Raw genomic sequence first — 10,913 nt, forward strand, 5'->3', positions numbered from 1 at the left:
ATTATATACTCCATTTTAACATCACAGTAAGCCACTTCTCATGGCAATGAGCAATCGTGGTTGGGAAAGGAGTTATTTTACTAATTTGTCTTCTCATCCCACATCCCGCAGGAGCTGAAGCAGCCCCTCAGGGATGGTGAGGAGAAAGACACTCTAAGGCAGCTTTGGGGGCTTCAGGAGTAGGGAAAGGCAGCTCAGCGCATCCCAGAGCAGCGAGAGGAGGCTGCGGGGCAGTTTGGTACCAGCGCTGCCACGATGCCACCCGCGATCCCAGCGGCATTTGTGGGTCTGCCATCCCGGGCTCCCGCGATCCCAGCGGCATTTGTGGCTCTGCCGCCCCGGGCTCCCGCGATCCCACCGGGATCCCACCGGGATCCCCGCTCCCCGCCCTCGGGCTCCCGCGATCCCATCGGGATCCCACCGGGATCCCCGCTCCCCGCCCTCGGGCTCTCGGGAGGCGCCGCTCGGGGCGGCCCCCCCCAGCCGCGATCGGGGGGCGCCCCCTGGCGGGGAGCGGGACAGCGGGGCCGGGCCGGGAGCTGCGCTGAGCAACAACCCCCGGGCGAGGAGCAGCAACCCCGCCGGACCTCAACGGCAGCAGCTTTTCACGTCTTTAACATATACATGAACAACATTTGTTGCCCGGGATCACTCTGTTCCGTTTTGGTTGTTTTTTTTTTTTGTTTGTTTTTGTTTTTGTTTTTGTTTTTTTTGTTTGTTTTGTTTTTGTTTTTTTGTTTTTGTTTTTGTTGTTTGTTTGTTTTTTAAGATCAATGTTTCTTACCAGCAGGAGACAAGGAAATCAATCCCAATGCCTATTGGGATTTAACATCTAACTGTATTTAAAAAAATAATTTGGGGAAGTTTCTTACCTCCCAGCTGAAGTGGGTTACGCTTGGAAATCAAAGCCCTTTTCTGTACACAACAAAGATGTGCGTTTATTGTAGTACTTTTTTGCAATAATATTGCTATGAAGAGGTACAAAATCCCAGAGTAAGGAAGCCAGGGAGCAGCAGCACTGCATAACTCTTCCCATCAACTTGAAGCTAACAAAACCATCAAGCAAGGCTGCAAAAGGACAAACCTCTTCTCCCAGAAGCTGTTTGTGATACAAGAGGGCTAACAGGAGAGGGATGGGTACTTAGGATCCTGAAGAACATGAGACCAGCAAAAGCTGATTGCTGTGTACTTACCCACCAAAATCCTGACACTGGGTTGCACACCCAAGACTGACAGCCACGGCATCACAGAGGGATAGGGCCATGCATCCAGCATGCTGAGGTCCTACAAGCCTTGCTGTGGTGTCTTGTGGCTCCATAACCAGCTCCTAAAATTACCTCGGGTGTATTTACTACAAGCTGTAGCTGTGCATTTCAGTATAGGAAGACTCTTGCAATGCTGCAGGGTGCATGATTTATACTGCAATAGAGCTCTGTGCCTTTTCTTTTTAAATAAAAGTGAGAGGGGTGAAAAAAGAAAGAAGAAACAGGGAGAACTACAGAATAATCCACTTGGAGGAAGATTCTTGAGGTGTGATCCTTAGGTGACCTGCACAGGGCCAGAAGTTGGACTCAATGATCCTGATGGGTCCCTTCCAACTCAGCATATTCTAAAACACTTTAAAAAAGAAAACTTTAAGAGATTTATCTCTTTAATTTGTCAAAACATTAAGCCTCTAATTACACTGCTCTAAGTACTTGGATAGCCAAGTCCTTCTTCTGGCAGAGGAAGTATGCAGAGGCCTGGTATTCTGAAACCAAAGCTAGTCCCACTGAGACACTGCAACCAGTGTTAATAATCACAGTGATTTATATGTCTTAATACCCCTAGTCAAGATTGCAAGCCTTGATGGAAAATTTTGGCTTTTACATTTCAGAAGTCAGGGCATAAATGAACCTCTAAAAGCCACAGGCATATTTAAAAAAAATGCAAACAAAACAACAAAAACCCCACCTACAAATAGAACCACCAACCAACCAAAAAAGCACCAACAAACAAAATCCCCAAACCCCACAGCCACCAATATAATGTGTATAACACTATTACTTATTTAAGGCTTAATACACAGTTCCGAGAAAATGGGCACGTTTGTGGCAAAGCATCTTCCACTGGGCTTTCCAATCTACAAATACTGCTAATACACAGAAAGATGCTAGAGTTTTAATGTCATCTCTGATCACACAACAAGGAAGGAACTCCTTGAGAATCTAATTCAATTGTCCAGGAAAAAGCTGGAACTACCAACTTTTCAAAAAAGAAATCGGAAATTTAAAATAAAAAAAAAAGAACAAGTATATTTTCATTTTCCCCATTATCTCTGCAAACTAATACATCAGACAAGAGAACAGTTTCATGACCTGAACACTATCCATATACCAGATAGATATTTTAGATTCAGTAGTGGGAGGCAAAGCAATGCATCATTACCCTGTTTCTTGCTGGCTGTAGCAGAACAACAGCACAGCTGCTGAATACCACGAGATCAGACCCACCATAAAGTGGACAGAATAGAATAGCCCAGGTAAACACAACAGGTGTCAGCTCCTCATACTCCTGCTTTCAAGAAAGGACCAGACTTTTCTTTTTGTGGCAGAACTGTATTTAATTAATTTTCGTATGCAAATTAAAAGAACAAACAAAACATTATTGTATCCAAGTGAAATAAGCCAAACCAGCACAAATTAATATTTAAAAAATACTACAAAGAAAGATGAAGCAGGTAGAGTGAAAAAGCTTTTCAATTCCATTTTTTGCAAAATTACATTCTGATACCTTGCACACACATGAATGCAGCCCTCAGTGGAAAAAAAGTCCAGTACAAAATAGTTTTAAACCCACATATTATCATACTGCAATGAAAATAAATTCACATTTGAAGAAAGCCATCACATTTTATTTTTCTCTTCAGTAACAAGATTATTGCACAAAACAATCATGTGATTTTTCTCACAATCATTAATATCTTAGAGTCTTAGTGATTCTAAAGGTGATGTTGTGAGGTTCCAACATTTGTTGCTGCTCCAGCACATCACATAAAACATACATACTAGTTTATACAAACGAAATGTGTTTAGCTGGTCAACTGAATTCTTTCCTTCTCATGCATCAACCCCAACAATAATGATTTTGCTGCACTGATTAAGCCTTGTGATTCTCTGGCGACCAATTTTGACTTCTGCTGACGATACATGAAAATAAATTATAATAATAGTAATACCCAAGGTGGGCTGACTTCATAGGATTGACACAACAAAAGAACAATCAAACCTATTTCTCACTCAAGCAAGCTCACAAGTGCAAAAATAGGCCATACATTGAGAACTGAGCTGTATTCTTCACAGAACCAGATCCCAAAACAGAACCGCACTTCAAGTTCACTGTTGCATAATAAAAATGTCCTGAGATCCTTTGGCTCAAATGAGGTCTCATTGGCAGGTAGAGCTCCAGGAGCAGCCTAACTCAACCTCAAGCAATTTACTTAACCCAAAAGTCAAATTGCTCCACTGAAGCAGTAAGGTAGAGTTCAGTTTGAAAAAATGGTCTGAGACTGTTAGGAAAGAAAAACATTAAACCAGAACTAATTAAAAAAACCCACAATCGCTCATTAAATCTACTGGATAGACTTAAACTGAGACACAGAAAGAAATTATCTGACAGTCTTGTTGCAGACAGCCTTGAGAGCATCTTAGTAGTATTGTTTCAAAATGATAAGATGAACAACAGAATAAGCATTTATTAGCACCAAAGGCAACATGGCATTTCTCAATTTATATCTAACTCCCAACTACAGAACACTTAGCTGTCAGCTCCACCACCAATTCTAAGACCTGAAACATCCAAATACTAAGAAGAGTATCAACAGTACAATCAAAGACACTTCGGGTGATCGTACCACTTCTTGCAAAACACAGTGGAACTCTACCAAATCAGTGTGACTACCACAGTAGTGCAGTTAAAACATGCTTCACTTATTGTTTTATGTTTTTAATCAGTATTATTCAAAATAAGTATAAAAGTTGGACCAAGTTAAATAGAAAACATGGTTCCACGGGTGCTACTTATGAGATCAGAAATGTTTGGGTGTTTTTATGATTCATTTTTCACAGCATCGACGTCGTGAAGGGTAGGGGCAAAACGTTAGGACAGCTGGCCACAGTCAGTAATGACAATCTTTTTGGAGGGCTTTCCACTCTTGGAACCAAAACTCTCAATTTTTTTTACGACATCCATTCCTTCCTTTACATGCCCAAAAACAACGTGTTTTCCATCTAGCCTGCAAAACAAATACACAAGGGCAGTTTTACTTAAAACAGCACAAAGACTGACTAAACCAAGCTTTGTGAAGGGGTGTTAACAGTTCTTCACAGCTCTCACCTGCTGATCAACTCTACGGCAAAGGCACAACTGCTCTACAAGTGACAGGAAATACTTTTAGCTCTGGACTTTAGAAGCAGTTTGAGGGATAGTGGCCTTGTGACTCTCATAGCCCTTCCTCCCTCAAGTAGCACAAAATAATTTATTTCCATTGGAGTCAAGTAATTTGGAAATAAAAACAAACCAAACAAGAAAAACCCATCAATCCACAAACAAACAAAAAACCCCCTAAGAAAACCCCAAACTCTCCAGATTCAGGCATCACTTCAGGAGGCTAATCTGCAGGGCTGAGAACCTACCACTCAGTTTTTGTAGTGCAAATGAAGAACTGGGATCCATTTGTATTGGGTCCTGCATTGGCCATTGAAAGAACACCTAGAACAACAGAAGCAGATTATTAGATTGGTGCAACAAGTTTGCACCAGAGAAGACAAACTTCCTCTGCACCTTTAGACTAAAGCTGGACAGGCAGAAGATGTGATGATCTCACATTGCCTCCAAATGATTTCTAATGCCAACTTCTTGCCTTTCACTATTGTATTCCCTCCTGCCCAGCCTCCCTTTATTCCACAGCAAGAGTGTTAGCAATGTAATTGGCTGTACGTGTCCTGAACATGACTAACACCAGATAAGCTCTACTGTGCTTCGACAGCAGCAGCAGTCTCCTGGGATGAGGAAGTAACAATGCCAAAAAGAGAGACTACAGAATTAGATCAGATGTTTCTCTGTATGGTCTTTCCTTTACTTTTCTGGCTTTATTTTGAGCTCTAAAAGGATGTGCCCGTGTTACCTAGTAAATAAGAAATCCCAGATGCCTTTGTTTTACTCCTGCATCTAAGTAAAAATCGAAGTCTGTGACTTATGAAAGAAGAAAATAAAAGCAGTAATTTCAACTTTGCAAAATTTGTAAGCCCAGTATGGGCTGACATTTATTTGTACAACAGTCTACACAAATAAGAACATGGCAGGGACAACACATTGTTAAACCTCCTTGATGCTTCTTCAACTACCAAGTGCCTCACAAACCTAAAAAACCTTATGCTTTAAAATACGTCTTCATAAACAATGCTTCATTATAGGTTATAGTCATCAGAAGGCAGAAAGAACATGTTTATTTACCAGGTCCTACGTGCTTCAGTATGAAATTTTCATCTGGAAATCTGCTGCCATAAATGGATTTTCCACCGGTTCCATTATGATTTGTGAAGTCACCACCCTGAAACAGAAATGGTTATTAACTCTACAAGCACACATGGATTATTTTACATTGAAAGTGATGCTATTGAAAATATACACATTTGTTCTGATTTAGAAGTGACAACATCAGCAAATTTTCTTCCAGTTAAGAATGAGTATGGCCACTCAATTTAAAACCATTAGCTAGTTGAAGATAGAATCAGGCAAAAAGTAGGGGGAAAAAGCCTTTCTCCCAAATGTGATGCAACAAACAGCAGTAATTTTAAGACACATCTCAAAGGCCTCAAAACCAAATCACCCAAGTTCATCACCATTGCAAGACCTCAAAACTCTTTTGTTCCCCTTCCTTTCTTCCAACATGTATGAATATTGATGAGGATCTCCATTATTACTATTTGCTATTTCTAGGTTTTGTTGTTTAAGTGTTACACCTAGACTATTTTAAACTTCTCCCAGCTACAGGCTGCTTGCCAGAACAGATGACAGATACCTGTCTTAGGTTAGACACAAAAAACCAGTCCAAACATAACACCCAGCAACAGTGACTCGCAGAGGTAGCTCCTAAACTGGTTCCAGCAATCTGTCATCTCCTCTCCCAGGAGTGACACCACCCATGTCGTCAGAGAACTCATACCCAGCAGGTATTGCACGTGACATTCATCGTCCCATCCTCACCCCCAGTAATCTATTACAGGTGGTGTTACAGCTACTCCTACACAGTCCCAGAACTATGTTCTGCATGCCACGTGGAGACACCCAAACTGCCAGGTTCCGGATATGATGGCCTTCAATTAGGCCATACCGATTGCCTGAATCATATTAACGCTCCATCTCAACAAGTGGAAAGGTCTCTACTGTCTTCTCTCACTTGAAAAAATTGTTGAAACCTATGACAGCATTTCCACTTCAGCAATGACCTCCGAGTAATTCCTAAACATCAATTCATCATCTCACCACACCAAGGAATCAACCATCTAGTATCCTCATTCCAGGTCCATTTGTGGGGACAAAGCAAAGAGAACACTTACACAGAACTTCACAAATTAGTGGCAGAAGTCAAAGTACGATTTCTACTTTTTTTTCATATTTATGTATTTCTGATCCCAGAAAGACTTCTAAACTCTGTCCCTTTGCCAGTATCACAAAACCTTAATTTGCATTTAAAAGGCAAGAAAATAGGTCCTTTACAGCACATCTGTCCCCTTTCTCTTCTGAGAAATAGGTCACACAATCAGGGCCTCTTGTTTCAACAGATATATTTTTTGCTTAAAAAAATAACTAAGGATGGGAGACCATCACAGTCATCAGTTAATAGATAAAGCATGCTTACTATGACCTTCATGTTGGATATTTTTACAAAGCTATTCAACAATGTAATATTGTTGAAATGTTGCTTTTTCTAAGGGAAGAGAGGACCACCAGGAATCACACATTCCAGTGCACTACAGCAGCTGCATCCCGCTCATCTGCCAAGCACAGTAGATAAAAAGGCTTTAAGAAAGGTTTGTTGTTATTTTTGTTGCTGCTGTTCAAGAAAAAATTGTCAATGCACATGGAATCTTATCCAGAATTTCAAAAGACTCATCCTTTAAACCGAAACAAATTCCATCTCAAATGGGTCATCCCAAAAAATCGACCCCAACTGACTTCCCCTCCATATTAGAGAGACGTTTGAAAAAAAAAACATTTAAAACACATTCTCTATTGTGAAAAGATTATTCTACTTGGAATAATAAATGGACACATTGTTTTCTTAGCTCCCTTAGAACACTAAGTTGATTGTCATTCTACCCATAGCTGCTTCTCACAAGCAAGTGCTGTTTTGCCACCTATGCCCCACACTATAGTACACTGCTATACAACAGCAGAAAGCCTTCAGCCAGGCTTTTTTTGACAGTCTACACATAATTTACATTTATTTGTACAAAACAACAGCCACTGCAAAAAGATCAGAAATGGAAGTCACACTGTCACTTCTTTATTGTGTAGTTAGCGAAAGCTAGAGCAGAGCTATTTCAAATGTTACTACTAGTCTGTTTCTAAAATATACAAATAACATAAATAAATTTAATAGCAAAAGGAAAAAAAAAAATTACCTGGCACATAAATGAAGGAATCACTCTGTGAAAAGTGGATCCTTTATACCCAAAACCTTTTTCACCAGTACAAAGTGCTCTAAAGTTTTCTGTGAAAACAAAGCATAAAGTATTATATTCTGCATCATATATGGCAATACAATCAAACACACCTAGACTATGTCTCAAGTTTCCGTGTTTCAAAAATTTTACTGTATCTTTAAAGTATTATTGATTTATTAGTTATTATGATACTTTAAAAAAAATCTCTGTTATAAAGCTAAGAAAACAAAGCTTATTTAGCTTCAGAACAGGGTACAAACACAATCCTTTTCCATCCCATCTCCCTTTTATTTTACTGTTATATCTTAACTCCAATACCCTGACCTCCCCCACCTTTGCCTGGGGTCAAAGGTTTCATTTTCTGACTTTTATGCCTCTGTTCTCTATAGTAATTGTAAGGATTATGCCTTTTTTTAAGGACATTCATCTGCTACAAACTGAAAGAAATATACCAAGTTTTTTTCAGAACGACTAAATCAGCAGCTGAGGAAGGAAACGTGATAAACCACGAAAACTTTGTAACATAAATGTACTAATCAGCTAGTGACCAGGAAAACAAAACCCCATATGCTCTTCGGAAACTCTAAAAGAGACCACTCCCCCTTTGATTTACCCTTCCCCACTTGCTCTGGGGTTTGATTTTAAAGCAAACTAGTATGTTTTTTAACATATATATTCACCACTGATAACCCAATATATGAACTGTACTACCTCGGTGCAAATTACAAAATGAAACTATTTGAAAGAATAATGAATTCCAACTCCCCACTAGCACTTCCTGTCATATTTCTTGATTAAAAAATGAAGATGGAAATAGTTCTAAAGGGTAAAAGAATATTCTTGTTCCTGCAAATCACAATCTAAAACTTAAATAGTTAAGTATGAAATTTTGGAGATGCTGCCTTACCTGCTGTCTTTGGAACCACATCGGCTTTCAGCTGTTAAAGAAAAATAAACCAACAAATTTATAGGTGAGCTTTTTCATATGCACATAGAAAAACTTCTACATAGGAGACTGGTACAACTGAACCCTCTTCCCAAAGTGATGAGCTATCTGAAATCACAAGCCACCAAAATTACATGAATACCTTAAAACTTCCCAAGCATTTGGCTAGTAATGCTAAATATATCCCCTCAATGCAACTTTTAGCCAGTTAATGAAGAACACTTTGAGCAGTGCCTAATGATTTCATTGGTCAACATGGTACTTTAGCAAAAACTAAGATGAATCTTTATGATGGACTCCAAAGATCAAAGCCAGTTTGGATATAACTGGAGATACCAAAGTCTGCCCAGCACAGTCAGCTGTTGAAAGAGGCAGAGCAGAAACTGTATATGAAAATCTACTCATGAACTTACACAGACATTGTAACCTACAAAAACTTCTGATTTGGATTAATAATGATCTTTTTACTAATCCCAAAAAGGGATATAAAAGTGGCCATGCCAGTCAGGCCAAAGTTTTACCCAGCTGCACATCCTGACAGTAGCCAGCAGCAGACACTACTGTGACACAGTGCATAGAAACAGTATGGCTGTGGCAAGAATTTAATGTTCCTTCCCTAGGAAACCCTCCTCAGAGTGCTATAATTTGCAACTGAATCTAACCACAACTTAGCCAAAGATTCAAGGCAATGCTGCAATGCATTCAGATTTTCTGTCAACTGGGCACAGTAAAAATATTTAACATGGAAATTAAATACTGCTGCAAGAAATACAGAAACACTTGTTATTTTTTTTATAATACCATCCAGATATTAACTATATCTCACTGATGAATAAGGTACTTGCACAACAACATTTTTACCTGTGACTCCCTGAAACAATACCTCCTGAGAGCACACAAGCTGGGAGAATCCAATTAATTTATATGCTGCAACTTTGAATGAATAAAAATAAACTGGGCTCTAGTCTCAAATGAACCCCTTTTAGAGAGAACTCTTATGACTAATTTAAAAAAAAAAAAATCTCTATGAATACAGACCCAGAGACGGCGCTAGAGGCAAAAGGCCACACTGAATTCCCTCAGCAGGGGAGCACTGGGAAGAGCTTCATTCCCTCTACAGTGCGTGGTTCTGGAGTGCAGCCCTCACTCCTTCCCATACTCAGTGCATTTACCTGAGGCAGGTACCCGGCCCCAAGGACACAGGGTGCACCACACGGCGCTTATGATAATGCTTTTAAGAGCAGAGTGTACTGCGGGGTTCCCGTTCAGGCCTTCTTCACGCGTACAGAGTACAAAGTACTTCTTTACAGAGTACTTCAGAGACCGGATTTTTACAGATGGAACCAGCTGCTACCTGGCTGTCGAGCCTGCTGCTCATCCCAACAGCGCCGCGCCAACCTTTCGCTCCACGTGGAGCGGGAAGCCCAAGGAGGCAGCGCCTCAGGAAACTGACAACCAAAAAAACCAAACAACGAGCACCATGGAAAAATTGGACGAGGCTGGAGGCGCGATGGAAGGGCTCCAGGAGCCGGCTGCCCCAAGAGCAGCCAAAGGCGGGGACCTCCAGTGCCCGCTGGGACCCCGCTCTCTCCTCTCAAGCCAGTGGTACAGGACAGCAGCAGGCTTATCCTTCTTCAGTATTTCAGCTCACGCTCAATGGTTTAAAATCATCTTCCTCCGAGGCTCCCCACCACACCAGCCCGGGTCCGAGCTCTGCCCTTCCCGCCTGGAGGGGCTGTCCCGCCTCCCTCTCTCCCCGGGAGCAGAGCCCCGAGGGCGGCCGGGCAGCAGCTCCACCGGGCAGCAGCTCCCATGAGCGGGCGAGTCCCGCCATCCCCGGGCCCCCGTCCCGCCCCCTCCGCGGCCCCGGCCCTGCCCGCCCTGACCTTGCGGCTCCGCGGCCGCCATGCCCCGGGCCCGGCCGCCCTGGGCTCGGCGGGCAGCGTGCCCCGGGCCCCGGGCGAGCTGCAGCCCCGCGCCCCTACCTCCAGCACCACGCGTCCCAGCGGCTGGTTGTCGGCGCCCACGTCCAGGTACACCACCGGGTTCGGCGGCCCGGCGCCGGCCCCGCTGCAGCCGCGGGCGCCGGCCGCCCACATGCAGGCGAGCCCCGGCGGCGGCAGCAGGTCCCCGGGCGGGCGAAGCAGGCGGCGGGCGGCGCTCAGCGCCAGCATCCCGCGGGCAGGCGACAGACACTGACACACCGACAGACGGACACCGACACACGCACACCCGGCCCTTCCCCGCGGCCTTTATGG

The 10,913-nt window shown here is 42.6% G+C and overlaps 1 protein-coding gene across 1 annotated transcript; it reads right to left on the reverse strand.

The window, feature by feature from the left end:
- Positions 1-2,581: 2,581 nt before the first annotated feature.
- Positions 2,582-10,913, reverse strand: PPIF (peptidylprolyl isomerase F). The gene is made up of 6 exons (XM_017807190.1): positions 10,641-10,913; positions 8,617-8,647; positions 7,668-7,756; positions 5,494-5,590; positions 4,674-4,749; positions 2,582-4,273 (listed from the first exon to the last, which is right to left on the reverse strand). Exons 1-6 carry the CDS (start codon positions 10,827-10,829, stop codon positions 4,138-4,140), a joined length of 618 nt encoding a protein of 205 aa, XP_017662679.1. The 5' UTR covers positions 10,830-10,913; the 3' UTR covers positions 2,582-4,137.

Source organism: Lepidothrix coronata, unplaced genomic scaffold (assembly GCF_001604755.1).
Source record: "Lepidothrix coronata isolate B3197 unplaced genomic scaffold, Lepidothrix_coronata-1.0 Scaffold17, whole genome shotgun sequence".
NCBI lineage: Eukaryota > Metazoa > Chordata > Aves > Passeriformes > Pipridae > Lepidothrix > Lepidothrix coronata.